The sequence below is a fragment of the Dasypus novemcinctus genome, chromosome 23 (genome assembly GCF_030445035.2).
Source record: "Dasypus novemcinctus isolate mDasNov1 chromosome 23, mDasNov1.1.hap2, whole genome shotgun sequence".
In the NCBI taxonomy this organism is placed as follows: domain Eukaryota; kingdom Metazoa; phylum Chordata; class Mammalia; order Cingulata; family Dasypodidae; genus Dasypus; species Dasypus novemcinctus.
The window spans coordinates 56,479,679-56,506,609 of record NC_080695.1 but is presented as its reverse complement, the minus strand read 5'-3'; the positions used below and the strand labels follow the sequence as shown (position 1 = coordinate 56,506,609).

The 26,931-nt window shown below is 50.8% G+C and overlaps 2 protein-coding genes across 7 annotated transcripts in view; one reads left to right on the top strand and one right to left on the bottom strand.

Annotated features, from left to right (window-relative positions):
• Positions 1 to 10,758, bottom strand: part of ABCC6 (ATP binding cassette subfamily C member 6) — a 50,370-nt gene extending 39,612 nt beyond the window's left edge. For all 6 annotated transcript variants that reach the window (XM_058286377.2, XM_058286375.2, XM_058286376.2 and 3 more), the window contains exons 1-7: positions 10,637 to 10,758; positions 10,118 to 10,300; positions 8,577 to 8,702; positions 8,330 to 8,458; positions 5,291 to 5,416; positions 4,092 to 4,153; positions 2,269 to 2,400 (exon numbers count right to left, since the gene is read on the bottom strand). In XM_058286377.2, coding sequence (XP_058142360.1) covers positions 2,269 to 2,400; positions 4,092 to 4,153; positions 5,291 to 5,416; positions 8,330 to 8,458; positions 8,577 to 8,702; positions 10,118 to 10,300; positions 10,637 to 10,672 — 794 coding nt within the window. In that variant the 5' untranslated portion in view covers positions 10,673 to 10,758. The remainder of the gene's footprint in view (positions 1 to 2,268; positions 2,401 to 4,091; positions 4,154 to 5,290; positions 5,417 to 8,329; positions 8,459 to 8,576; positions 8,703 to 10,117; positions 10,301 to 10,636) is intronic.
• A 3,373-nt stretch (positions 10,759 to 14,131) lies between these two features.
• Positions 14,132 to 26,931, top strand: part of LOC101414346 (BOS complex subunit NOMO1) — a 55,373-nt gene continuing 42,573 nt past the window's right edge. Inside the window, exons 1-5 of the mRNA XM_004471884.5 lie at positions 14,132 to 14,406; positions 20,092 to 20,181; positions 21,678 to 21,723; positions 24,994 to 25,094; positions 26,435 to 26,541. Coding sequence (XP_004471941.2) covers positions 14,242 to 14,406; positions 20,092 to 20,181; positions 21,678 to 21,723; positions 24,994 to 25,094; positions 26,435 to 26,541 — 509 coding nt within the window. The 5' untranslated portion in view covers positions 14,132 to 14,241. The remainder of the gene's footprint in view (positions 14,407 to 20,091; positions 20,182 to 21,677; positions 21,724 to 24,993; positions 25,095 to 26,434; positions 26,542 to 26,931) is intronic.

The window sequence follows — 26,931 nt, the reverse complement described above, 5'->3', positions numbered from 1 at the left end:
AAAACAAAAACAAGGGGGGCCGATGTAGTTCAGTGGTTGAGCACCTGCTTCCCACGTACCAGGTCCCAGGTTCGATCCTGGTACCTTCTAAGAACAAAACAAAACAAAACAAAACAAAACAAAACACCAACTCGGGGAAGCCAACATAGCTCAATGGTTGAGTGTCTGCTTCCCATATACAAGGTCACGGGTTCGATCTCTGGCTGTGGTACCTCAAAAACAAAAACAAAAACCAACAGCTACATAATAGGTGAGCCAAACAGCCCTCATGAAACTGACCTGGCCGGCAGGTGGCTGGCTGGTGACCTCTCACGCGAGATCCTCTCCCTTCCCCCAAGAGTTGCAAAAGATTTCAGATACAGAACAAAGTTCCCTCTGTGTGTGATCAGTCAGCTCAGAAAACGATTGGGCAAGGCTTTTGCATAACCTTTCCTTTCCCCTTTCTTTCTCTCAGTTGTTTATGGGGGTCCTCAGACTGTTCTGGAGAATATTTCTATCTTCTTGCCCCAGCTCTCACCCCAGGGGCTGGGAAAGAGTGGGTTAGATCGCAGGGCCCCTTGGAATGCCTCGTTGCGGAGTGGAGGGCCAGGCAGCCCAGCAGGCTCTGTTGTTTCGGTTTGCTCCTATCAGTTCTCCCCTTTTTGAAAACAACACCCCCTTTCCTTTGGGGGGCAGCCCCTCCCCTACTCCGTGTGATTCTGAAGGGGTCACAGCCATGAGACCCAACCCTGGCCATGGGATTGGCCGCTGGCAGGCACGTGACTCGAGCCAGACCCCCCCTGGGATTTTCTACAGAGACGCCAGGGGAGAGGGGCTGGCTCTGCTGGGGCGGCGGAGCTGGTGTGGGAAGGGCCAGCCCTTCTGGAGGGGCCGGTACCAGATGGAGCGGGAGGATGCGGCCGTCACACGGAACCCTGGATTCAGCCGTGCCTGAAGCTGGAGCCATCTTTTCAGTTCTGTGAGCCAACAGATTCTCTCTCTCTCTGACTTGTGGGATCTGGCTAACTGCAACGCACAATAAAATCCTCTAGGGCTTTGTAACTCTCCGCGCAGAGCAAAACGGCTCTCGTTCTGGCCCCCGAAACACTGAGGTCCAGCAAGCTCAAGAGACCCGGGCAGGGAAACGGACTTTGGCCCAGTGGTTAGGGCGTCCGTCTACCACATGGGAGGTCCGCGGTTCAAGCCCCGGGCCTCCTTGACCCGTGTGGAGCTGGCCATGCGCAGCGCTGATGCGCGCAAGGAGTGCCGTGCTATGCAAGGGTGTCCCCCGCGTGGGGGAGCCCCACGCGCAAGGAGTGCGCCTGTGAGGAGAGCCGCCCAGCGTGAAAAGAAAGAGCAGCCTGCCCAGGAATGGCGCCGCCCACACTTCCCGTGCCGCTTACGACAACAGAAGCGGACAAAGAAACAAGACGCAGCAAATAGACACCAAGAACAGACAACCAGGGGAGGGGGGGGGATTAAATAAATAAATAAATCTTTAAAAAAAAAAAAAAAAAAAGAGACCCGGGCAAAGCCATCAGCTCCTCGATGGCAGGAAGGCAGGCTTACCCACCCCTCTGTTGAAGCCTCGTTGCTCTAGACCGGCGGTTCTCAGACTGGGGGTCCTCAGACTCTGAGGCCTCCACGGAAGTTTCCAGGGATGTGGAAGGCAGGAGGAAGGCGCTTTGTGCAGGGCTAGCACAAGCTGGAGAACCCCTGAATAACTCGTACTGCTTGAGTTCACACCACTTGCCAGGAATGTGCTATGCTCACTTCTAAAAATCGTCTCTTTTCACCTCCCATTAGCCAGGTGCTAAAGGCATCCCCATAGAACAGATGAGGACACGGCGGAGTGGGTTTAGCTCAGTTGGTTGAGCGCCTGCTTGTCATGACGAGGTCCAAGGTTCAATCCCCAGTACCTCCCTTAAAAAAAAAGGAAAACCGAGAACCAGGAGACTCATTACCAAGTATTAACTAAGCAACAAATAAGAAGCTGCTTGCCTGTTACGGCAATTGTCCACCCCTTCTGTTCCCTGCCTGTCCCCCCTCCCCCCATGAAAGCTCCTTTCTGGGGTCTCTGAAGACCTCCCCATTGTCAGTCTCCTTTGGGAACCTGCAAAGTCCTCTGGGAAAAACCGTATTTTGAGCGTTGCCAGTCAGTGCTGAGTGGGGTCAACCGGTGAGCAAGGGGGTGCGGGGGTGCGGGCTAGGGCAGGGCCAGGGGCTGGATTTGGGGCTGAATGACGATGAGCTTTGCTGACCGAGCACAGGGTCTCCCACCCCACTCACCGCTGAGCTGCCCTGCGGTTCCTCGTCCATTCCCTTTCGAGCCTGGACACGAGTTCTTCTGAAGAGCTTTCCTTCCCAAGCGACCAGAGGTCTTTAGGCCCCAGAGGCCTCCGGTAGCCCCTCCAGACCAGCCTGTAAGAGAGGACGAGCCGGGCAAGTTCCTCCTGCCATCTGCCCCCTCCAGGGTAGCCGGGCAGCCCTGAGTAACTCATCGTACCTCTCTGTGCCTCAGCTGGCCCCTCGGCAAAAAGGAAAGTAAACTGCCCCTGACGTTTTTGAGGCGCGTCTCAGTTTACAACATGCATCTCGTTTCATTCTCATGTGAATGCCTAAGGTGGATTATTATCGACCTGTTTTACAGGTAGTTCCCCCGTTATAAGCTCCCATGGTTACCTGAGCCTTTTCTTATGGTACGTGCCACAATTATGAGTATTTACTTTTCTGGCCTGATTATTTATTTGGTGCCTCCCTCCCCACTGGGTGGTAAACTCCATGGAGGCCAGGGCAGTGTTTGCCTCAGTTTCCCCCTTCTACCTCCTAGCAGCGGGTACACGATTCATCAAATAAAGGCACTGATGAGCCGTGTGGCCTTGGGCAAGTCACTTCCCATCAAGAGACTTCAATTTCCTTTCCTTAAAATGAAGGCGTTTCCCAAGATGTAGGGCTGGTCTCTGAGGTGAATGTCAGCTGTACCCGTAGAAGAAACTAAATACTACAGCCTTCTGTAGCAGGAGTGCCATTACCTTTTTGGATCTCTTTATTCTATCAGATGATACCAAGGAGAAGGCCTTTGGGCACTTGTCTTTCACTCCTCGCTAAGATTTGCTAAGTTCCCTTTTCTACCGCAAAGCAAATTTGGGCAAGCAATGGCTCCAATCTAGAAATTAACTTTGACCAAACTTTTGGAGTTATCTCCTTTATGGCAAGTGAGTCTATGGATTTTCTCATTTTGGCAGTGACAGAAAGTTTCCTTTTAAAAAGGATTTATTAAAGTAAAAAAAAAAGATGGGCCAATATAATGAAAAGCATTCATTTCAGTGAGTGAAAGAGTACAAGTGATACACTGATAAGGCAATGAGCAAGAAGGGCCTGTAAATTCCTAGTTGGGGAAGCAGAAAGTTATATCTCCTCTAGAGCTTTTTAGCAAACTTCTATGCTCTTTCCACCAATTCTGAACGCCTAGAGCATTATTTTATTCATGTACTTAACAACTCCTTTACAAAATGCTTACAGTGTGTGAGGACCTGTTCTAAGTGCGTCACAAACCTTATCTCATTTAATTCTCACCACCCTTTGGGGTACTTATTATCCCCTATTTTACAGGTGTGGAAACTGAGGCACAGAGATGTTAAGTTGCTTGCTCAAGGTCACACAGCCAGGAAGAGGCGGGGCCAGGATCCCCAGGGGGTCTGAGGCTGCTGGGCCTGCTGGGCCTTTTATCTCCTTACCCCCCATGCTTAGTGCATCACAGATGCTTATTAGATGTTGGTGGGGTGGCAGAAGTCTAGTAACAGAGGCCATCTTACGTGTGCCTGCTGTGTGTAAGCACCGGGCACTTTACATCTAAGGCAGAGTTGCCCCATTACAGGGCAGAACTCTGAGGCCTGGACGTTTGTGAAGCTGGCTAAGAGGCAGAGCCCGCTTCACACCCAGGGGTCTCTCCACGCGATGAACGAGGGCGGGAGGTGGGCGATGGACACACACCACTGAGAGCGAGGCGCGGAGGCGGGGCTCTGGAGGCCGGCGGGAAACCTCAGTGGGGGCAAACAGGGGTGAGGAATTAGAGCACCAGATCCGGTGGGTGGGGACACCTCTCGACTTACCCAGAAACCCACCAGAACGTGGCCTTGGAGGGGAAGGAGGCCCCAGCCTCTGGACATGGGTTCTGGAAAAGATGGAGAAGGAGGGGCCTTGGTCTTGCATGTCACGGCAAGCAGGTGGCAAAGGGGAACCCACGGCAGGAGACAGAATGAACCGACCATGAACTTAGACCTGAAGATGCACACCAAGGTGCCAAGGGGCCCGACGGGGCAAAAGGGGATTGCGCACAGGACAGATGGCATCCACAAGGCAAGGAGCAGTTGCTCAGAAGAACAATAATTACTAATATCGAGGCACAGAAGTCTCAAAGCAAGGACCGACCAGAACCTAGAGAACGAGTCCTCCCTCCCTGGGTGAGTGTGGTGGGAACGGCGAGGGTATGCCTCGTACTTTTGTCAGCCGCTCCAGGTAAACAGCGCCAAATTACACTCTTCACCAGGCGGGTATGAGGACGCCCAGTTCACTACATCTTTGCCAGAACAGCTTGTTACCAATTAAAATATATATATTTTTTGCCATGCTGATAGGCAAAATCAAAAAAAAAAGACCATCCCGTTTGCGTTTTGACTCGATTACTGGAACAGCTGAATGTTTTCATGTGATCTCCAATCAACTGTTTCTTCCTCAGAAAGTCTCTTGGCTTCTCAGACTTGTTGGGGGTGACCTGCTGGACGCCATCACGGACCACCCACGCCCACCCGAGAGCGCTTACCCCAGCTGTGGTGTCCCTTGCACTTGTGTAATTACGTGACTCATGCCTGGCTCCCCTACTCAGTCCCCAGCTGCAGGAGGACAGGCACTAGATCTGCTTGTTCACTCCAGAATCCTCAGCATCGCTGGGGCACAGGACAGGGGTCGGCCAACTTTGGCCCACTGCCTGTTTCTGCAAATGAAGTTTGCCTGGCACACGGCTGTGCTCATTTGTTGACCTATCGTGTGTGGCTGCTGTCGTGGATGATGTCTGAGTTGAGACTGTCTGGAGCGGAAAGCCTAACGGAGTTACTTTCCGGCCCTTTACAGAAACCGTTCGCCACCCTCTGGCCTAGGGGAGACATCCGGCACACGTACACATTTTGCCGAATGATTGAATGAATAAAAAACAGAAGACCTGGGCTCTCCTTCGATTCCCCGGGGCCACACGGGGAGACTGGCGTGGAGCTGGGCCCAGGGAGGCAACTGCGACGGCGGCTCGGCGACTTACAGGCTGCTGGGGGGCTTTCGGGAAGAAGGGGGGCCAGTCGGCCAGGCAGGACAGCACCAGCTGGACCGCCACTAGAGACAAGCACAGGAGGGTCGACAGGTGGCGGAAGGCGTCCCTCTGGAAGTCCTGCGGGAGAGGAAGCAGGAGTCAGCCCACTTGAGCCTCACGGGTAGTGGAGGCTGGGAGGGTACCACGGGGAAGGGTCAGGCGGAACTGCGTTCCCCGTGGTGGGAGCAGCACTGACGGGGCGACAGGGCCCCGGTTTGAAAGCCAGGCTACCGTCATCCCTGGACGCCCCGATTTGTGACTCATGCACACTCTGTCCCTACAGACCATGGGCCAGGGCGGTGCCTGGGGTTTGCCTTTAGCTGGGTGACAAGTGGCCACACCAGCTGGGACACGAATTGAAGTGACCCTTTGCCTTCCTCTCTGTGCCACACAGGAAACCCTTTCCCCAGCCCAGCCCCCACCCCAGTCTCCCATCCCAGCTGGCTCGTGGCCACCGTTTTTGGATGGAAGGGGAAGGGAGCTGATTTTAGGGAGTGTCTGCCCCACCCAGAGCACGTGCCCTGTTGCATCAGGTCCCTCCTCACCGCTGGCCCCGGGTGGGGTTCTCTCGCTCTGTTTCCCTACTGGGGAGACCAAGATTCAGAGAAGTGGTGGCACCTGGATCAAGGGCACCCCGATTATCAGACCCGGATCATGAGCATCTGCCGCTAGACCACAGTCATCCCTGCTTGCTTCTGGGAGGAGCACCAGTGGGCTCTCCCCGGGCGTGTGGTTTGTGCAGAACTAACGCCGCTCTGGGAGGAGGGCAGGTGATGGAGCCCGGGCAGCGAGCACATTCTAGGCCCCTGGCTCCTGCGGTTGGTTTGGGAATGGCCAGAGGACCCAGCCAGGCCCCCAAGAGCTGGCCCATCGGGAGGGCTGTCCCCTGGGTTTGCTCCCCTGGAGCCTTTACTTGCCACCTCATCCGAGAACGAGGCCAACACAGAGAGAAGCCGAGCCAGGAGAAAGAGGCCAAGGCCTGAGCTAATAAAGGCCCTCGTAGTTTACCCAGTTTTTCTTTCCCTCAGCTAGTGCGAGTTGAGGTTTTGGTGCTCGAGGCAAGAGTCTGAATTTCAAATCACGTCCTCAGCTGGATTTTACACTCTTCTGGGGTTTTGTTTGCAGAGAGCAGACAACCTGAGGCCTGACTCCCCTACGGCCCAGCGGCCCCAGACAGCCACTTTCACGGGTGTTGATGGGAAAGCTGCTTAACGGCTTCGGGGGAGATGGACGTGGGCTCTGCGTTCCCAAGGACGTCATTAACCGCCCTAGCCTCAGATTCCCCATCTTTAAAAAGAGGTAGTTTGAATCCGCCACAGAGCGTTATTGAGAGAATCGGAGGAGAAAATGCCCATAAGTTGCGTGCCGGACGCCCTGCCCATAGTGGGCGCGCCAGACCACAGGGAGCACCGACATGATTATTTCTGTGCGTGTCCCGGACAGCTGATGGATAAGTGAGCTGTAGGAACCCTCTCTTTTGTAAGTCAATAAATGGCCAGTGGAGTTTTGCCTTTAGATGCAAAGTTATTCTTTTTAAAATTCTCTGTGCGCCAGGACAGAACCATCTTCTCTGCTTCCTCCTTCAGGAGTTTGATAGAATAACCATTTGGTTCCAGAAATGAACCGTAGCCTGCCCCTGGTGGTCTCAGGACGCCCCTCCCCAGAGGCCCGGGGGAGGTCAGCCAGGCACGTGTTCTCACTTGGGGCAGGTTTTGCTCTCCAGGGAACACGTGACTCCATCTGGGCACCTTCTGGGTTATCACAGCATGGGAGTGGATGGGAGAAGCTACCAGCACCCAGTGGGTGGAGGCCAGGGGTGCCACTCAACAGCCCACAATACACAGGACGGCGCCCCAACAACTAAGAATTTTCCAGCCCCAAACGTAACTAGCACTGAAGTTGAAAAGCCCGAGGCTAGACTAGGTATTTTTGTCTTCGCAGAGAAAATGATCGCTCCTGTCTCTGAAAGGCGAATGCTGCTTCCTAGACTGGGAAGCAGAAATGTGGGTGGGTGTGTAAAATGAGTGTACACACGCACTCCCACGTACAACCACATGGGAGAATGGGTGAGGGTGAGAATGAGGGGACCCGTGTGTGCACATGGAGGAAGGGTGGCCTTGAGTGTGTAGGAGGGATGTGCAAATGGATGTGTGGTGAGGGGGGTATACTTGCACACGTCTTGTGGTAGCTGGAAGGCGTAGCCAATGCACTGTGAGTGGACATGTGTGGGTACGTGTGCGATGCGTGGGAGTCTGTGCTTGTGCACTGCATGAGTGGGGCATATGAGTGTTATCTCTGGTGTGAAAGCAGAGTGCATGATGTGCGTGTGTAAGAAACGGGAATTCAAAAAGATGCGTAGGAGGTTATTCAAAGTAGTCAAAAGGGAGAAGCAACCCACGTGTCCATCAGCAGATGAATGGATAAACACCATGTGCTCTGTCCACACAGCGGAATATTATTCAGCTGTGAAAAGGAATGACCTGGTAAATGCTACAATATGGATGAACCTTGAAGACGTATCGTTGAGTGAAATATATCAGACCCAAAAGGACAAATGTACGATTCCACTTATATGAAACAGCCAGAACAGGCAAATTCATAGAGACAGACAGTAGGTTAGAAGGGGTCGAGGGGAGGGGGAATGCTTCATGGGGGCAGAGTTTCTGTTTGGGGTGATGAAAACACTTTGGTAACAGATGGTGATAATGGTTACACAACATTGTGAAGGTAATTCATGTCACTGAACTGTACACTTAAAAATGGTTAAAACTGCAAATCTTACTTTCCACATATGTTACCACCATAAAATCTTTTCACAGGTGTGGAAGGATGGGGACTTACTAGTGAGGAGGGGTTCCTGTGCCTCTAGACTGTGGTGTGTGTGTCTGTGTGTGGGGAATGAGTCGAGCATGGGAAGGGATGGAGGGAGAATGGGACCCGAGGCTTGAGGCCGCCATATTGGTTTCCCCGGTGGCCCAGGCCTCGACTTACCCCTCGCAAGACCAGCTGGGCAGTGTTGGTGGCTGGCAGGAGGCAGCAGAGCAGCCAGTACCCAAACAGCACCCCGGATGCCTGGACCCCCTTCCTCCTCTCCATGTGGATCACGAACATGGCAAAGCTCTGGACAAGGGAGTCGGGCGGCTTCCGTGAGGCCGGGGCAGGGAGCTCGACTCTGTGCCCCACCGCGTCCTCCATCGGAGCAGGGAAAGCAGCAGCCAGAGCAAGCCAGGCTCCTTACCATGGTGGTGAGCCACACGGTGGGGTAGATGAGGAGCTCTGGGGCCTGCGGCGTTCCCCGGTGGATTTTCCAAAGAGCGACAGACACGTTGGAGGTGGACAGGACTATCAGGGCGAAGCCGAGCACCTGGGGAGATGGGCTTAGATAAGGCTGGTGGGTGGAAAGAAAGAGGGTGGCAGACCGGGTGGTGACCCCTGTCCAACTGGGCAGTGGCTGCGCAGTTACGTCCAACGTCAACTGGGAACAGCGGCGACATGAAGAGGGTATAAGAAAATGTGGCAAGGGACGCGGCCGGTCAGTCCTGACTTGGAACTGTCGGATGCGTGAGGCGCAACTGGGACCTGAGCCAAGCCCGTGCGTTCCAGAACGCGGGAGGCAATTTGACTGTGTGCGTGCAAGATAGCGGTAGAGTGAGAACACGGCAGGAACCGAATTTTACTCACCAGGCGAAAAAGTTATACGCTTCGCCAGTCTCTTTCAGTCCCTGTTATTAAGTCAAGGAGAAAGTCTGTGGGAAACCGTGTCTCTTTAATGCCACTCTAATACATGTTGGTCCCACTTTTGAACAAGAGAGAGCAAGAACATGAGAGCACACGCGCACGCATGCAGGTGAGCAGGGCACTATAAAAAATAAGCCGGGGTCAGCAAACTACCACCTGCAGGCCAACTTTGTTGGCTGCCTGTTTTTGTGTGGCCTGTGGGCAAGGAATGGTTTTTCCATTTTTAAACGCTTGAAAAAGTAGAAAGTCATGACCCACCAAAGGGATGTGAAATTCAAACCTCAGTGTCCAACCTGCAGTTTTATTAGCACACAGCCACGCCGCTTCGCTTAGGTATTATCAGTGGCTGCTTGGGAGCTACAGCTCGAGTAGCTCAAGCTGTAAGTAGTTGCAGGAGATGGTGAGACCGTGATGTCTAAACTCGCTGCTATCTGGCCCTTTTTAGAAAGAGTTTGCCGAACCCTTGATAGGTGGTCAGGGATTCGGCGGAAATTAAGAAAGAGGCCTGGAAAGGAATGAAACTTGCAGAATATTCTTGTAGAAATATGAAGGAGATGCAGGCTCATGCTTGCAATGCCAGTGTTACTCAAATACCTTACAATACATGCCTAACGATTTAAAAAATCTGGTCTGCAGTACTGCTGGTGGGGAAACATAAAAGTGTCTACCTGTTAACATTTTTAGAAGGTTCTTCCTTAGTGCAGGCCTAAAAATCATGCCGTGGACCCAGGAGCACACATGCCACGCTTTGGGAAAGGCCAGGTCACCGCTTCCGAGGAAGACGAGCGGTTCTGGAAGCGTGGATTTGCGCGCGCATGTTCAGTCACGAAATCAGTTTGGAGGAATTGTGTTCCTCCGAGTGTCCTCCGCAGCCCGGAGTCTGGCTTTGGGGTTGGGTAACAGGTTCTCTTTTCCTGTCCCCAGCCTGTTTGCTCTGGACAGAAGCGTCCACCCCCTGGGGGTGGCCTCCGGCTCCCAGCCCGACTGCACTCCCACGCCCCTTCCCCCCATTGTCTGACAGGTTCCCAGCAGGCTGGTTACCATTTTGGCCTTGAAGAGGGGGGACATCTGGATGTAGCCCCTGCTGTGGCAGTGGATGTAGAAGAGGTAGATGGGGCCGAGGACCCAGAGGTACATGGGGGGGCCCCACGCCCCTGCCGTCGTCAGGAAGCACAGGCTCAGCAGGCCAGCCGTGGCAGGCTCCAGTTCTGTCTGGTTCCAGACCTGAGGGAACACCAGGGGGCCCCTTAGGCGCGAGGGTCCCAAACTCACCTTCCAGGGGGGCCAGGCAACCTGGTGCACCCCAAACACCTACGCAAAAGGTGCCGGGTGAGCTCAGGTCATCTAACCCTCACCTCCTTCCTAGGAGGTGGGTGCAGCTCTCCTCCTCTACTGGTGCTCGACTCTCCACAGGGTGGCTTGTTATAGGGGTCGCCCTCCCCTGACTTTCGGGGACCACAGCAGGTCTCCTCGCTTTCCAGGGCAGGGAAATTGGCGGGGAGGGGGAGGGAGAGCTCTGCCAGGACGAGCCGGGACAAGGGGAGTGGGGCGAGAACTCACCTCCGGGCCCGCGCAGGGCTCGCCAGGCGCGGCCATCGGGACAGTCTGTGGTCCGTCTGTCTGTCGGTCGCCGGGCAGCCTCCTCCGCCGCGGTTCTGACCCGGGAAGGGGCGGGGCCGGGCAGGCCTGAGCGGGAATCTGGAGCCTGGAGGGGAGGCCGCGGGGCAAGGTCCGTGCGTGCGGCAGGAGGGGGCGGGGCGAGAAGGGGGTTAACGAGGCCGGGGGAGGGGGCGGGAGGGGGGGCTCGAGGGCCCCAGCGAGCACCTGGGGAAGGAGCCTCCCAGCGCCAGAAAGTGCAGTGGTGCCCCCCATCCCAAGCCCACCCCCCCAGCAACAAGTATCATCCCAAACTTCCCAAACACTTTGGAACCAGCAATTCCATTTCTGGGAATGGATCCTGATGAAAGGGCCCGCCAGGTGTGCCGAAGTTTATACTCAGAACACAGGGCGATGGCCTGAGTGTCCCGCAAGGGGAGACCCCTGGCCGCGGCGGAAGGGGAGTTAAAGCCACAGCCTCGCCGGTGGGCTGGACGCCGTCTATACCCGCAGGGTGATGGACAGAGTTTAAAAAGATAATAGTTTAGCACAGTGTCCACCATAAAGGCTCAATAAGAGCATTATTAGAATTCCTGTTATTATTTCATTCATTGGTTACTAAGTAGTGGTTTAAAATGCTCTTGCAGAAATATATTAATGTGGAAAGATGTTAAGATGGTTGTTAAATGTGAAGTGAGAAAAGAGATTGTATAATACTGAATAAGCTTTGATAGTTTTGCAAAACAAAAAACTCCAAAGTATGTGTCTACATTGGGGAAAGTGGAGAAGAAAGTCATGTCATAATTCTTCTTTTACATCTTAAAGTGAGGTGCATGCACCAGGTCGGTGATCCCAGCCGCTAGTTCTTTTCTGGAAATGACGCTACATAATATGTATAATATAATATAACGTGATATAATGTAATAGCATAGATTAAAAGGTGAAGGTGCTCTAAGTGATCCTAATTTTCTTCCTTTTACTTTTATTTTCTTTCTCTCTTCTGTGAGCACGGATTCCTTTCAAGATAGCGATGAACACGTCAGCTCCTTCAGGTGGACAAGCCTGGGGGCTCCGTTTGGGTGAAGAATTAAATCCCCCTGCCCTTCTGCACTCTGCCCTGTTACCTCTCGGGGGTCTTGTCCTCTCTTCACTCCCGTCTCCTGTGGGGGTTTCCTCAGATCTTGTTTTTCTCTTTCTCTGGAGTCTCCCCAGCTCAGGTCTGGGGCCCAGAGGTGCCCTGTCAGCTGTCCTCCCGCCTGGCTCTTCTGGAAGACCCCCAAGGCTTTCTCCTGAAACCGAGGGTGGCAGGCCCTGCGACCTGCCCTCCCTGCCCCGCCACTGGCGTTGTCACAGCCTTGAGGCTTTGTTTCTTTGTATTTGGAAGGGAATTTGAGGGGAATGGTCAGGAAGTGAGGAAGAACGCAGAGATCGGTCAGGATGAGCTGGGAACGGGACTCAGGGGCCCCAGTTCTTAGTTTCCGACTCTGAACGGCAGATGGCTGTGTGGAGAGAGGGCCAGGCAAGTCCCTGTCACTCTCTGGGCCTTGGTTTCCCCTTCTGAACAACGAGAAGTTTCCACAGGCTAGCATTTCCCAATTGGTGGTTTCAGTATTCGGTGATTTGACTTAACAAACCAAGGACTCATATCGAGGAGGGCGGTACGGGCATTCTGGGCCCCAAAGGTCTGTTCAAGTCCTAACCCCAAGCAGCGGTGAGTGAGATCTCACTTGGAAATAGAGTCATTGCAGATGGAATTAGTTAAGCTAAAATGAGGTCACACTGGCCTAGGACCGGCCCTTCTTCCTTATAAGAAGGTGGAGCAGGCCCAGAGGGAAGACGGTCATGTGACGATGGAGGCAGAGGTGGAAGTGCTGCAGCTACCAGCCTAGAAATGCCAGGGACTGGTGGCAGACACCAGCCAGGAAGAGGCAAGGAAGGAGACTTCCCAACAGGTTTCAGAGGGAGAGCAGCCCTGCCAACACCTTGACTTCAGACTTCTAACTTCCAGAACTCAGACATTTCTGTTGTGTCAAGAGACAATGTGTGGTACTTTGTGACAGCAGCCTAAGAAACTAAGAACTAAGACAGAAGGTAGAGGGCATCTGTTTTAATTCTGGTTATAAAGGACAAACTGCGGGGAAGCAGATGTGGCTCGAGTGATTGGGCTCCTGCCTACCACATGGGAGGTGCCGGGTTTGGTTCCTGGTGCCTCCTAAAGAAGATGAACAAGAGAGCAAGCTGGTGCAATAGGCTGGCACGACGAGTGATGCAACAAGATGATGCAAGAAAGAATAACAAGGAGGAAAACACACTGAGAGACACAACTTAGCAGGGAGTGGAGGTGGCTCGAGCGATTAGGCACCTCCTTCCCACATGGGAGGTCCTGGGTTCGGTATCAGTGCCTCCAAAACGATGAGCACACAGCAAATACAAACAATGGGAGGGGGGAGCACAGAAATAAATAATAAATCTAAAAAAAAAAACAAACTCCAATAAATAAAGTAATTATCTTCTCTTTACAACTAAACAGTTGAGCATCTCCCTGAGTTTCCAGTGAGGCTGCAGAGTGAGAAACTGAAATCAGATGTGCACACATTTGGCCCTGGATCTGAACTTGAGCTGAAAATTTTTGACCATTCTATTTTTTAAACTCGTTGCTATTCTTGGTTGTTTGTTGTATTAAGTTTTAGTCACAAAGGCAAATTTCAGTGGGAAATCTTCTCTCTTCTCTTATAATTTAGAAATAAAACATAAAAACTATTGAAACAAAGTACCTGATTTCTTAAAGGAGCAAAATGGAAGAATTCCAAATATCAAGTCAGAAGAGAAAGTTTTTTCTAATTTTCGTGGCAACTCATAGTTAAAGTCAATTTGCCCTAGGGTGTACATTCAGTCTTGGGACAAAATAAAATAACCTGATATTTGGATTATTGCAGACGAATCACGCTTCCTCTTTCAGAGCTAGTTCCGAGTCAATTAAACAGCATGCCCTTGTTTGGGGGGGTACCTCAAAACTTATTATTCAAATGTTATCCAAATTGTGATGAAAATAAAATGTAAATACCTTCTTTAATATGCTGAACTTAAAGGCCATTTACTTTCAGTCACGTATTGATCATTTTACCATGGAAAACTGCACTGACACATTAATTCTTAAAAGGGTTTATAAGATTATGTATCACTTTGGCTATGGAGTCGAAGATTTAGGAAACTTGAAGGGTACTACGATCAGCAAAGCTCCTTGTCCTTTCCGTCTGTGATACTAAATTCCAAACTAGAATTCCACTTGGCAGCTGTGCCTGTGACCCTTTCGTTTGGGTTGCACCGGCCAGACGGTGCGCGGAGTCCTCCCGACCGGCAGAGGGCGCGAATGGGCTCGGCTCGCTGAGCATGCGTGATGGTAAGTTTCGCGCAGGAGGCGGGGCGGGGGCGGGGGGCCGGAGCGCGCCTGCGCAGCCTCGGGGGCTCGGCTGGGGCTGTCAGCGGCCCCGAGAGGAGGAAGCGGTGGGCCGCGCGCGGCGAGGGGCGGGGCCGGCAGCCTGCGGGGGTCGAGCGGCCGAGGCCGGGCCATGCGGGCGGGCCGGGGCGCGGGGCCTCCGGGGCCCGCGGTGGTCGCTGCCGCCGTCGTGCTGCTGCTCGGCGGCGTGGGGCCGGCGCGCGGCTCCGAGGACATCGTGGTCGGCTGCGGGGGCTTCGTCAAGTCCGACGTGGAGATCAACTACTCGCTCATCGAGGTGAGCGCGTGTCCCCGCGGCCCGGCCCGGCGCGCGCGGTGGGACCCCGGGCCCGGCGCGCCGCCTCTCGGGGCCGCGGTGGCCTTGCATCTGCCGGGCGGTGTCCTCCAGCCCCGCGTTGTGGGGCTTTCCCCCGGCTCTCCAGCCCCTGCTCCCCAGTCCCGCTGGAACGGAGTTTCCCATCCGGGGCCAGCTCCGGAGTTGGCGGGGAGGGCCGTGAAGGCCCCTTCGCTGATGGTGATGATGGTGCACAATTTTTACCAGATCACTCACAATCGAATTCTCCCAAACCCCAGATCTCAAGAGTCCAGATCCCATATAAAGGGGTTCTTAACCTTTTTTGTTCAAACCTCGACCCCTTTGCCAGTCAGGTGAAAACCACGGACCCCTTCTCAGAATGTAGTGGCAGATAGTTGTAGGACACCCAACGGGCATCGGGTGTAACAACTACCATACTTTCGAAGTATGGATCGGCCTAAGCAATTTGGAAACATCTGGAAAGATGTGCAACAACTGTAATGTGATATGAAGTGAGTACCACTGTAACTTATTGCATATATTCATAAGGGAAGGAAATGCTTGATTTAAGTTAGAGGTCAGAGAAAATAAAGATAATAAGTTGATTTTTTTCAGTTCAAGCTCACAGACCCCCTGGTCAAGAACCCCTGCCATAGAGCTTGGAACGCAGAGTATCCTCAGAATCCAGACCCCAGATCTCTTAAAACCACATCTTTGCAGTGCCCAAACCCTTCAGGACTTAGACCCCAGATTCCTTGAAACCCAGATTTAGATCCCCTTGAGGAATCCAGTTCCTCAAAACTCAGGCCCCCAATTCCCTTGAACCCGGACTCTAAATTCTACCAGAATCTAGACCCCAGTTCCTCAAAACCCAGATTACCCAGAACCAGAGCCCCTGAAACTCAGCTCCCCTGAACCCATATTCCGGAACATCGAGACCACAACTCTTATTCCCAAACCTCACAATCCAGAACCCCCAAATGTCCTAAGCTGTTATTCACTCACACCACCTAGGGTGCTTTTAAAGATCATGGAATCCCATCCTGGAGATCCTGACTGACCCAGCAGATCTGTATTGGAATCTTGGGGGCTGGGAATCTGTATTTCAACACTCCCCACCTCCCTTTTACCCCACAACACCCCATCCCCTCATCCTCCTTGGGCCTCCTTTTCTTCTGGAAGTTGAGTTGCCAGCCACCCTGATGGCCTTACTGGTTAGATATTAGAATTATGCTGTAGAGATTAAGTCTCTACCAAGTGGTAAAACCTATTCAGTAAGATGATTATCAGCCCAGTAGGATTATGACCCAGAAAGCTTTGGGGAAAAGGAGGAGGGATTAATGGAGGTGGGGACAGGTCACTTGTCAGGGAAGTTGGGACAGTCCTGAGGGAGGGCTGGGCCTCTTTTGGGGGGAGGGACCTGATGATGGGCAGGAGAGGGGAGAGAAGTGGAAAGATGGAAAGAGCCTGAGAGCAGGTGCTTGGGAGAGAACAAAGGAAGAGGAGGGGAAATGCTGAAGACAAGGGATGGAAAAGGCCTTTGGCAAGCACCTGGGGGACTGAAGGGCTGGTGCCAGTGTGTTCTGTAAAGCGGGATGTTGAGGACTTGGGGGCTGGGGTAGAAAGGAGGCCCCACACCCCACTAGCTCTTTGACCTGGCCTGGCCCCAAGCCCCAGTCTTAATCCTTGTAGGATGGTGAGGGGGACGTTGGGAGAGAAGCAGCAGAAGCCCGCCCCATATATTTCCCAAAGAAGAGTACCCATTCTTATCCCCAGGGCCCCTCTGTCTGCTGCTCTTCCCCCTTTATGGTCTAAAGAGGCTGGGTTGTTAGGGAACCTACTCACTGGCAGGACAGGTATTTTGGCAGCTACCGGGTGCCTAGGCCACCTCCTGGGATTGCCCCGGGGTGTGTGTGCGGCATTTCTGGAGCCACCTCGAAAGGCAGCCTTTCACATCTGGTAGTTTTGTGGGGCTCCTGGAGGAAAGAGAAGGCAGGAGGGGCAGCCCATCCCAAGCGCTCTAAGTACCTCAAGAGCAGAGAGCAGGTATGTGACCCAGTACGAAGTGTGTTCCTTGAGCCCTAGGGCTGCCTGTCCAGAGGGTTTGAGACCTTCATTCTTTCATAATTTCTGAACCCAGACTGTCCTCGGCTATGAAATCAGACACTTCACATGTGTAATCTTGATGAAGATTTATAGGGCCATCCTTCGTCCTGATCTGCACTTTATGAAAGAAATGGGCATACTCAAGTTTTCCACAACCATGTCTTTTTTTTTAAAGATTTATTTTTTATTTATTTCTCTCCCCTTCCCCCTCCCCCCCACACAGTTGTCTGCTCTCTTTGTCCATTTGCTGTGTGTTCTTCTGAGTCCTCTTGCATTCTTGTCGGTGGCATTGGGAACCTGTGTTTCTTTTTGTTGCATCATCTTGCTGCATCAGCTCTCTGTGTGTGTGGCGCCACTCCTGGGCAGGCTGCACTTTCTTTCGCACTGGGCGGCTCTCCTTGCGGGGGCACACTCCTTGCACGTGGGGCTCCCCCATGCGGGGGACACCCCTGCGCGGCACGGTACTCCTTGCGCACATCAACACTGCTCATGGGCCAGCTCCACACGGGTCAGGAGGCCCTGAGTTTGAACCCTGGACCTCCCATGTTGTAGGCGGACACTGTTGCTTGAGTCAAATCCACTTCCCTCCACAACCATGTCTTGATTGTTTTTTTTGTGTGTTCAAACAGAACTACCTTCGCTCTTCAGCCTTCTTTCCTTCGTTCAGTCAAGAGCTATGTATTGAGCACCTGCGGGGACTGAAGCCTTGTTCTGGGTGGAGGTTAGCAGTGCAGTGAATAGGACAGATGAAACCCCCTGCCCTCATGGAACTTACACGCTCTTCCTCAACAGTGGCCTGGGCTGTTCAAAGAAAAATCATATTGTTTGCTAGTACCTTAACAGTCTGGAGATTTCACATTAAAAAACTGGATTCCTGGCTTCTCTGTAATACTCAGCTGATCCTTGGACCATTTGAGTGTAATCTGTCTCCCCTTCTGATCAATGTCCTTTTTTTTTTTTTTAAATAAATCTACTTTTTTTCCCTCTCCCCTTCCTCCCCCCCCCAGTTGTCTGTTCTCTGTGTCCATTTGCTGCGTGTTCTTCTTTGTCTGCTTCTGTTGTTGTCAGCAGCATGGGAATCTGTGTTTCTTTTGTTGTGTCATCTTGTTGTGTCAGCTCTCTGTGTGTGCGGCGCCATTCCTGGGCAGGCTGCACTTTCTTTTGCACTAGGCGCACTCCCTGTGCGTGGGGCTCCCCTACGCAGGGGACACCCCTGTGTGGCACAGCACTCCTTGCGCGCATCAGCACTGCTCATGGGCCAGCTCCACACAGGTCAAGGAGGCCCGGGGTTTGAACCGTGGACCTCCCATGTGGTAGACGGATGCCCTATCCTCTGGACCAAGTCCGCTTCCCTGATCAATGTCCTTTGATGGTTACCTGCCTGGCCCCTCTAAGCTGGTGAATTTTCAGTCCCTGCTTCAAATGTGTGCACTTGAATTACCATATGGTCTTTAAACAAAATTTTCAAGTATTAAGTGCTTACAGTAAACAAGACACAGGCACTATGGAGCATGCAAAGGAGAGTAATTTGGGATCCCTGCCCACAGGGAGCTTACAGTCTGCATTTTTTCACTTTCTTCCTTTCCCAGGTGTGTGCATCTTGGCTGGTAAGACTCGATGCTCTTGTTTCTCTTGGAGCATTAACATTTTAGAGGTGAGGGTCGTTGAGAAGGTTGTGTTAGTCAGCCAATGGAGTGCTGATACAAAGTACCTGAACTCTTTTGGCTTTTATAAAGGTATTTATTTGGGGCAGAAGCTTACAGTCACAAGGCCTAAAGAGTCCAACTCAAGGTACCATAAGAGGTACTTTCTCACCCAAAGCCATTGGCCGTGTGTTAGAGCAAGATGGCGGGCGATGTGTGCGAGGGGTCAGCCTGCCTTCCTCTTAAGGCTCCTTGGTCCCAGCTTCTTCCAGTCTCAGCTGTAGGCTGGTATAAGGCTTGTCTCTTCCCATAGCTTGTTTCTTTCTGGGTTCAGCTGCTCTGTTCTCTCCAGGAGGTCAGCTGTAGACTCTCAGGCTCAACTCTCTTCCTGGGGCCATGTCTATGGAGTACTCTCTCTTCCTGCGTATCTTCTGTGTTCTCCTTCTCCCGAGTATCTGCTTCCGTGTGAACATCTGTTTTATCAACTCAAGGGGGCTGGGACTCAATGCTGAGTCGAACTCTAATGATGTGGCTGGATAAGAGCCCTAATCTTAACATAATTTAATCAGATGGCTCAGCTGAATCTAATAGTCAAAGGGTTATCACACCAGAGGAACCAACCAGTTTACAAACATAATTTGTATTTCTTTATGGAAATCATAAATAATACCAAACGGCTACGGAGGTCATCAGCCCTAACCACTTCCCCTTCAGAGGTGGAAACAGGCTGAGCTGTTAAGCCATGCGGGTAAATTTAAGAACATTTTCTTGGGAAGCAGATTTGGCTCAATGGATACAGTGTCCGCCTACCACATGGGAGGTCCAAGGTTCAAACCCAGGGCCTCCTGCCCTGTGTGGTGAGCCGGCCCATGCGCAGTGCTGATGCGCAGTGCTGATGCGGGCAAGGGGTGCCCCCTGTATAGGGGAGCCCCACGTGCAAGGAGAGTTGCCCTGTGTGAAGAAAGTGCAGCCTGCCCGAGAATGGTGCTGCACACACGGAGAGCTGATGCAGCAAGATGACGCAACAAAAAGAGATACAGATTCTCAGTGCTGCTGACAAGAATCCAAGCAGATACAGAAGAACACACAGCGAATGGACACAGAACAGACAACAGGGGTGGAGGGAGAGAAAGAAATAAAAAAAATAAACTAAAAAAAAAAATTGACCCATTCTCTGCCCTAGGAGTTACACTGTGTTGCCGACTTGTTACATAGTAATACAAAGTACTTTTTTGTTGCGCCTACACTCTATCCCAGGTGCCTGATACGCCTCCATGTGAGTCTACAACCATGATGGGGAGGGGCTGTCTTCACAGATCGAGATGCTGAAGGCGGGGAGATTGAATGGATGGTCCGAGGCCACAGTTCACTTGCAGAAGCCCCGGTTCCTATCTGGGGGTGCTTAGAATGCAAGACTTTTGGAGAGCTCCTAAGGAGAGGATATACATCAGTATCTTTTTGATTGGTTGTTGTTCTCAGAATAAACATAAAAGAGAAAATTAAAAGCTCCCAGATGAGTGTGACTGTAAGTGTTTGAGTCATCTGGGCTTAAGAATGCAGCTCCCTGGGTCTCGCACGTGAGGTGATACCCAGGAATCTGCATTTTAACAAGCACCTTACTTACATCAGTCTGAAAATAGCTGCTTTGGACCCAGAAGCCTATATGAACAACCTAGAGATAGTCACTAAAATTTAAAATGGAAAATATTTTTAAAAAACATGACATTGGGGATGCGCTTTAGATGTTTTCTAATTTGAAAAAACATGAAATTGCACTATGTGGAGGACATTTGATCTTCTTTCTCTCTGTCCCTGATGGCAAGCAGCAGGCCCTCAGCTAAATGAGTTTAGACCTGGCACATGTAGTTAATTCTCAAAGGCGATCTTATGACGTCTGTTTTCTTTCTTTCCTTTCCAGATAAAGCTGTACACCAAGCATGGGACTTTGAAATACCAGACAGACTGTGCCCCAAACAACGGTTACTTTATGATCCCCTTGTACGATAAGGTAAGAGGGGAGGGCCCGTCGGTCTTTATTGCTCATCTTGTATGTTGGGAAGTGGGCCGCCCCGCCAGGCTGGACGCAGCAGGAGAATGGCCTTCCCCACGGGAGCGGACTGCCCAGCTGTGTTCTAAATGGTAAGTGGAATATAGCAGTACCAGCCGTATTCCGAGGGAGATGCCTTGTATGTAGACAAGATTTAATACCGTGGTTTTCCCTGTCCCCAGGGGGACTTCTGGCAACGTCGAGAGAAAAGTTTGGTCGTCTTAGCTGGGGTGAGGGGTGCCGTTGGCATCTGGTGGGTGGAGGCCAGAGATGCTGCTTGCCATCCTGCTGGGCACAGGACAGCCCCCGAATGTCAGCAATGCCAAGGTCGAGAAACACTTAATAGAACCCTTTACTTTCAAGCAGCCTAAAATAAATTTTTAAAAATTGTGTAAATAACGTGAATTCATGGGCTTTATGGAAAAAATCAAGTGCTTTGGAAGTGTATGAAGTCAGTTTGTACTCTTTACCCCCTCATTCCACCTCTATATCGAGACAGGGCTTAGATCCCACATGGTTGATGGATGCAATTCTCCTGCTTGCAGTTGTAGGCACTCTCGGTTCCCTGGTGTGGTGGTTGACCATCCTCACCTCCTTTTAGCTGACCTGGGTAAGTCCAGTGAGCAGGAGAGTAGGAGTTGCAACTCTGCTGAGGTTCAGGGCCCAGCTGGCACATGGCCAGTCCAGAGATTCAAGTTTCCTGAGCATACACCAACCCCAGCACCAACCACAGGTTCAGTAAAAGTGACAGAAGAGGCAGGTGTAGAAAGGTCACATCTGAGTCCAACTCCATCACACTCAGGAACACAAATCCCAAGGTAGGGCCCACTGACAGGGCACTGGACTCCAGAGCCATCTGCATGAACAACTCAGTGAATGTGCTGGGGGAGAGTGTAAAGTACAGTGTGAACTATTATCCATGTGGTACAGCAGTGCTCCAAAATGTGTTCAACAAATGCAATGAATGTGCCACACTGATGAAAGAGGTGGTTGATGTGGGAGGGGTGGGTGGAGTGGGGTGTGGGTTATATGGGAACCTCTTATATTTTTTAGTGTAACATTTTTTGTGGTCTATGTATCTTCAAAAAAATACAATTAAATAAATAAATACTAAAATAAAAATAAAGGCAATTACTGAAGAAGTCTTTAAGAAAAACACAAAAAAACACAAAAACATAACATCTGGTTGAATATAGTGTCTTCAGAACTCCTGAGCTGGCTTCAGTGTGGTATCTTCTTGTGGGTCAGGTGGCAACTTCTGGAATTTAACTTCAGCTTGCAGCTTCTGAAGGGAGTTAAGGAACTCATTACATTCGGAAGAATGCACCTTAAACTTGTAATTTCATTTCACATGTAAATGTTTTAAATTAAATGATAGCATGAAACTAAACCAGTTGAAGGGCCACCAGTTCTTATTCTTTTCAATTTCTTCTTTTTTTTTTTTTTTTGTCTTTTAGGGAGATTTCATTCTGAAGATTGAGCCTCCCCTTGGGTGGAGTTTTGGTAAGTAAACGAAATAACCAGATATACTCTCTAAGGGACTCACTTATATGCTAAATATTAATTTAAGTTGGTAGAGTATATAGAGTATTAAAATATTAAGGATTCATTTCTTTTGTGGAAGAGGTGTTTTGTTTTTTTTTTAATTTTCTTGTCGTTTTAGCGTAGTTTGGATGTAGCTTAGGTGGCCTTGAGGCTTATATAGACATCTTTCTTTCTGTCCTTCTCAGGAAACTCTCCTTTTGACGTGTCATTCCCTAAGTGGTTGTAGAGCAGCACAGAGGCCAAGAGTGGGCGCTTGGCTCCTGCTCAGGACAGTTTCTTAGCCCCTCAGTGCTTGTTTGTTTTTTGTTTCCTTAAATGAATTAATTGCAATATTTAAACATTGTGAAGTTTCACATGAAAATCCAGATCTCCTACTTCTCTTAAGAGATCAGAGGAAGGAAGAATTTCGTCCCTCCTGTCATGAAGGGGCACAGTGGAGCTCAAGCAGCCAACAGCTCACTTGGCTGATGTATTAGTCAGCCAAAAGGGGTGCTGAGGCCAAATACCAGAAATTGGTTGGTTTTTATAAAGGGTGTTTATTTGGGGTAGGAGCTTACAGTTACCAGGCCATAACGCATACGTTACTTCCTTCACCAAAGTCTATTTTCACATGTTGGAGCAAGATGGCTGCTGACGTCTGCAAGGGTTCAGGCTTCCTGGGTTCCTCTGGGCTCAGCTCCTCTGTTTCCTCCACAAGGTCCACTGTAGACTATGAGGCTCTCTAGGCTTTGCCTCTCTCCACAAGGTCAGTTGTAGACTATCAGGCTAATGACTCTCTCTCTCTCCCCGGGGCTCCAGCGTAAGACTTCAGCATCAAACTCCAACATCAAACCTCCCATGTTAAGAACCCTCAACTGTGTCCTTGGCCATGCCTTTTATATATGAGTCCCCACCCACCTAGGGGCAGGGACTCCACGCCCTAATCATAATCATGCCCAGGTACAGGTCAGATTACAAGCAATCCAATATTTATTTTTGGAATTCATAACCATATCAACCTGCTACAGCTGGGAAAGAGGTTCTTTTGCGTTCCCAGGTTGGTGGGTTCCTTGCTGGTGTGCTCCAGAAAGCTCGAGGGGACTAAACCAGCCAATGGCTACTGCGGAGGCCACCAGTTGGCAGCTTCTGGACCTTTCCCCTCCTCTCCCAGCCAGTGCTTTTTCTTTTAATACATTTTCTGTTTTTTGTTTTTTTTGTTGTTCTTGACTTATAGATTTAGATTAGAAAAACATTCTGATTGTAAGTGTAAACTTTGATGAATTTTCAAAGTGAACGCACCCATTAAGCCACCACCCAGATAGTGAAAGAAGACTTCCCTGCGGCTCTGAAGCACCCCATCCTCAGCCCTCAGAACCCATCACCCTCCATCACCCTGACTTCTAAAAGTACAGATTAGCTTTGTCTCTTGAACTGTGTGTAAGTGGGTCATGCAGTGTACTTTTTGGTATCTGGTTTCCTCTTGGCATTATGGTTTGAAGAGCCATCTCTGTAATGTGTAGCTGCAGTTTGCCCATTCTCATTGCTCTGTAGAATTCTGATGTATGAAAATAAAACCATTTATCTGTTCTACCATTGGATGTTTGGGTTGTTTCCTGTTTGGGGCCACTAAGAGTAGTGCTCCTATAAACATTTGTGTGTGCATCTCTTGGTACACGTGTTTGCATTTCTGTTGGGTATTTACTAGGAGTGAAATTGGTGCACGTGCTCAGATTTAAGTAGATCCTGCCAAATATCCAAAGTAGTTGTATCAATTTATGATCCACCAATGATGCTCAAGAGTTCTGATTATTCCGCGTCCTTGCCAACACTTGGCATGGACGGTCTTTAATTTTAGCCTCTGTGGTGGGCTGTGGTGCTTTCTCATTGTGGTTTTGATTTGCATTTCCCTGGTGGCCAACGAGATTGAGCAGTTGTCATGCACTTATTGGCCGTTTGGATAGCCTCTTTTGTGAGGTGCCTGTTTAAGTCTTTGGCCCATTTTCTTTAGGCTTCTCCTGTGTGTGTGGGTTTAATTCTTCATTTTACTTGGGATTCTCTTGGTTTTTCCATTTTCTTCTCTACTTAACACTTCACATTCTTCCTAGCCTTTTCAAACCTCACCTTTCACCCCTTTCGTGGTAAGCTCCTTAGTACTTTTTCCCTTGATTGAATTAGTTTCTATAATAGAAAAATCAGGAGTTTGCACTTAAAATTCCAGATTTCCAGTTTTTCTCGAGAAGTTGGCTTGGGCCCCTGGTAGCAGCTGGGAGCTGAGTAGTGGCCGCCTCATTCCCCTTCACGGTAGCTACCCCTTTGCCGCTGGCTTGGTTCCCTTGGGCGTGGACGAGCTTGTGAACTTGGCGAGGTCATGGGACTGGAGCCAGGGGTCAATTGGGGCTCTTTCACTTGCAAGCTCTATGACCTTGGAAGGTCCTTTAACTTGTCCATGCCTCAGTTTACCCCTCTAAATTGCATTTATTACTACCTACTTCTTAAAATAGTTGTGAAGTTTAAATGCACTTATTAGCTCAGCTCCTGGTCTGTGGTAAGCATTCAGTATATCAAACTGTTTGGTGCTCACTGAGTTTTTTTTTTTTAAGATTCATTTATTTATTCCCCTCCCACCCCTGCTTGCACTCACTGTCTGCTCTCTGTGTCCGTTTGCTGCGTGTTCTTCTGGGTCTGCTCGTCTTCTCTTCTCGTCTTCTCTTTAAGAGGCACCGGGAACTGATCCCAGGACCTTCCGATGTGGGAGAGAGGCTCTCAATTGCTTGAGCCACCTCAGCTCCCGGGTTTGTTGTATCTCTCACTCTCTCTCCTCTGTGTCTCTTTTTTGTTGTGTCGTCTTGTTGCGCTAATTCTCTGTGCCACGCAGACCAGCTCGCTTTCCCCGGGAGGCCCCAGGAACCGAACCTGGGACCCTCCATATGGTAGATGAGAGCCCAATAGCTTGAACCACACCTGCTTCCCCTCTCTGAATTTTAATGGCACTCGGGATACACTTTATTTGAAAGACTTTTACAAATATTACATATTCGTCACAGTGGCTCCCTTTGGGTGACTGGGGTTAGGGGTGGAAAGGAGACTTTTCCTTGTATACTTTTTTATGTCTTTGGAGTTTTGAACTATCTGAGTGTATTAAGTGTTCAAAAATGAAGAAAATGAAAGCAGAGCAATAAACTTGCTTTACTCAGTTTCACAGTCTCCCAGATCTGAAGCTGCTCTTGTGTCTTGAACTTGATTCCTCAGAGCCAACGACCGTGGAGCTCTATGTGGACGGCATCAGTGACATCTGCACCAAGGGCGGGGACATCAACTTCGTCTTCACCGGCTTCTCCGTGAATGGAAAGGTCTGGCTTCTTCTCGTCATTTTTTCCGTTTGCTCCGTGAGATATACGAAGTTTTCCCTTAACTCTCAGAAAGCAAAACTTTTTAACTCAGAGGCTTTGATCCCACAAGGGGCCCACAGATGCCTTTCCAGAGGATCTGTGAACTCGACAAAATCGTGTGTAAAATGTAGTGAGTGTTTCTCAGGGTAAGGCTTGGGTTGTGGTCATTCCCCTTGGCTGCCTTACCTGGGTCCAGGCTGTTAGAGAGTTAGCGCAGGGGACAGGCTTTTATAGTGACCCGGAAGACTGCCTCCCCTGCCCCTCCAGGGCCTGGGGGTGGTCCTTTCCTCAGGGGCAGAGGCCAGAACCCAGGAAGAGCAGGCCCAGTGTACTTCTCCAGCACGGCGGAAGGAGCTGAGCACTAGCTCTGGAGCCAGCCCGTTGGAGTTCGAATCCCTGCACTCTCACTCACTATAACTTTGTGGCCTTCCCACGTCCCTTTCTCTCGCTGTTCTTCAGTTTCGACACCTGAAAAACTGGTGTTAGAGTGGTACCCACCTCATTGGGCTGGCGCAGGATTGAACGACATACTGACTGGAGAGGACTTTGCATCAAGCCCGGCTCACCTGAGCACTTTAATAGAACATCAGCTCTGACCGCATTACAGTCGTGGCATTCCCTGTGTCTCTGATTTTAAGACAGATTTCCCTCCCACATTTGCCATCTCTGAAATTTTATAGTTTTAGTGTCAGTCACTAAAGGTGAATTGAAACTGGCTTCTTCCAGAGAGAATTTGCCTCTGCTTCTGTCACTCTCCCAGGGCCCATTGCTCAGTATTCTAAATCCTCTTGGTATTTTTTTGCCCACCTTGGTAGTGTGAATTTAGAATGTCATCCTGTTTGAACAGCAGCTCCCAGTTCAGATTCTCAGGGGGGAGTTTTGTTTTTTCCTCCCTTCCTTCAGCACCGTGGTTGAGGTATGTACTTTTCCTCACTGTCCTTTTCTTCCTGGCATGTTTATTTCTCCTCTACCTTTTCATTTAGAGTGTGGTTCTTTGGCATCCCAGTTTTATGAATGGGTTTCTTATCAGTCCCCATCTTGTTTTTTTTTCCTTTCTTAAGGTTTGTAAAATAACGGTGCATCTATGACGGTGTCATGAAGTCACTGAAATAGAGTATTATCTGCGATTGCTATTTCAACCCCTTGGGAGAGGTCGCCATGGTTTATATCGTATTTTCAAAGGGGACCTTGACCCTGAGAAGATTCTAGACTCCATCCTGGGAGCGTGGGTGGGATTGCCGGCACCTCTGCAAGGAGCTCTTTGCTGCCAGGGCACAGCCTCACCGTCTTCTCCACCGCAGGTTCTCAGCAAGGGGCAGCCCCTGGGCCCGGCGGGAGTGCAGGTTTCTCTGAGGAACACGGGGACCGACGCGAAGATCCAGTCGACAGTGACGCAGCCGGGCGGAAAGTGAGTGGTGCCCGGGTCGCCCCGCGCCGAGCGGGCTGTGGCGGGCAGGGCCTCCGGCCTCAGGGGGACCTGGATTGAGTGCCGATCCGGTCTCCTAACTTCAAGCCAGTCCCTGCCCCTCAGAGCCTCCAGGTCCCCATCTGTGAAGTGGGAGTCATTCGACGCATCATCAGCCCTAGCGCCGATGGGATGATTGAATATGAGGCCTCGCCCTTGAAGCGACCACTGCAGGGCCTGGCCCGTGCGCGACGCCCGTCCAGTGGTTGGGGCTGACGCCGGAGCCCGGAGGCCTGGGTTTGAATCCCGGCTCCCCCATGTGCTAACTGTTTGGCTTCAGGCAAAGTTACTTAACCCCACTGTACCTCAGTTTCCCCATTTATAAATGAGGAT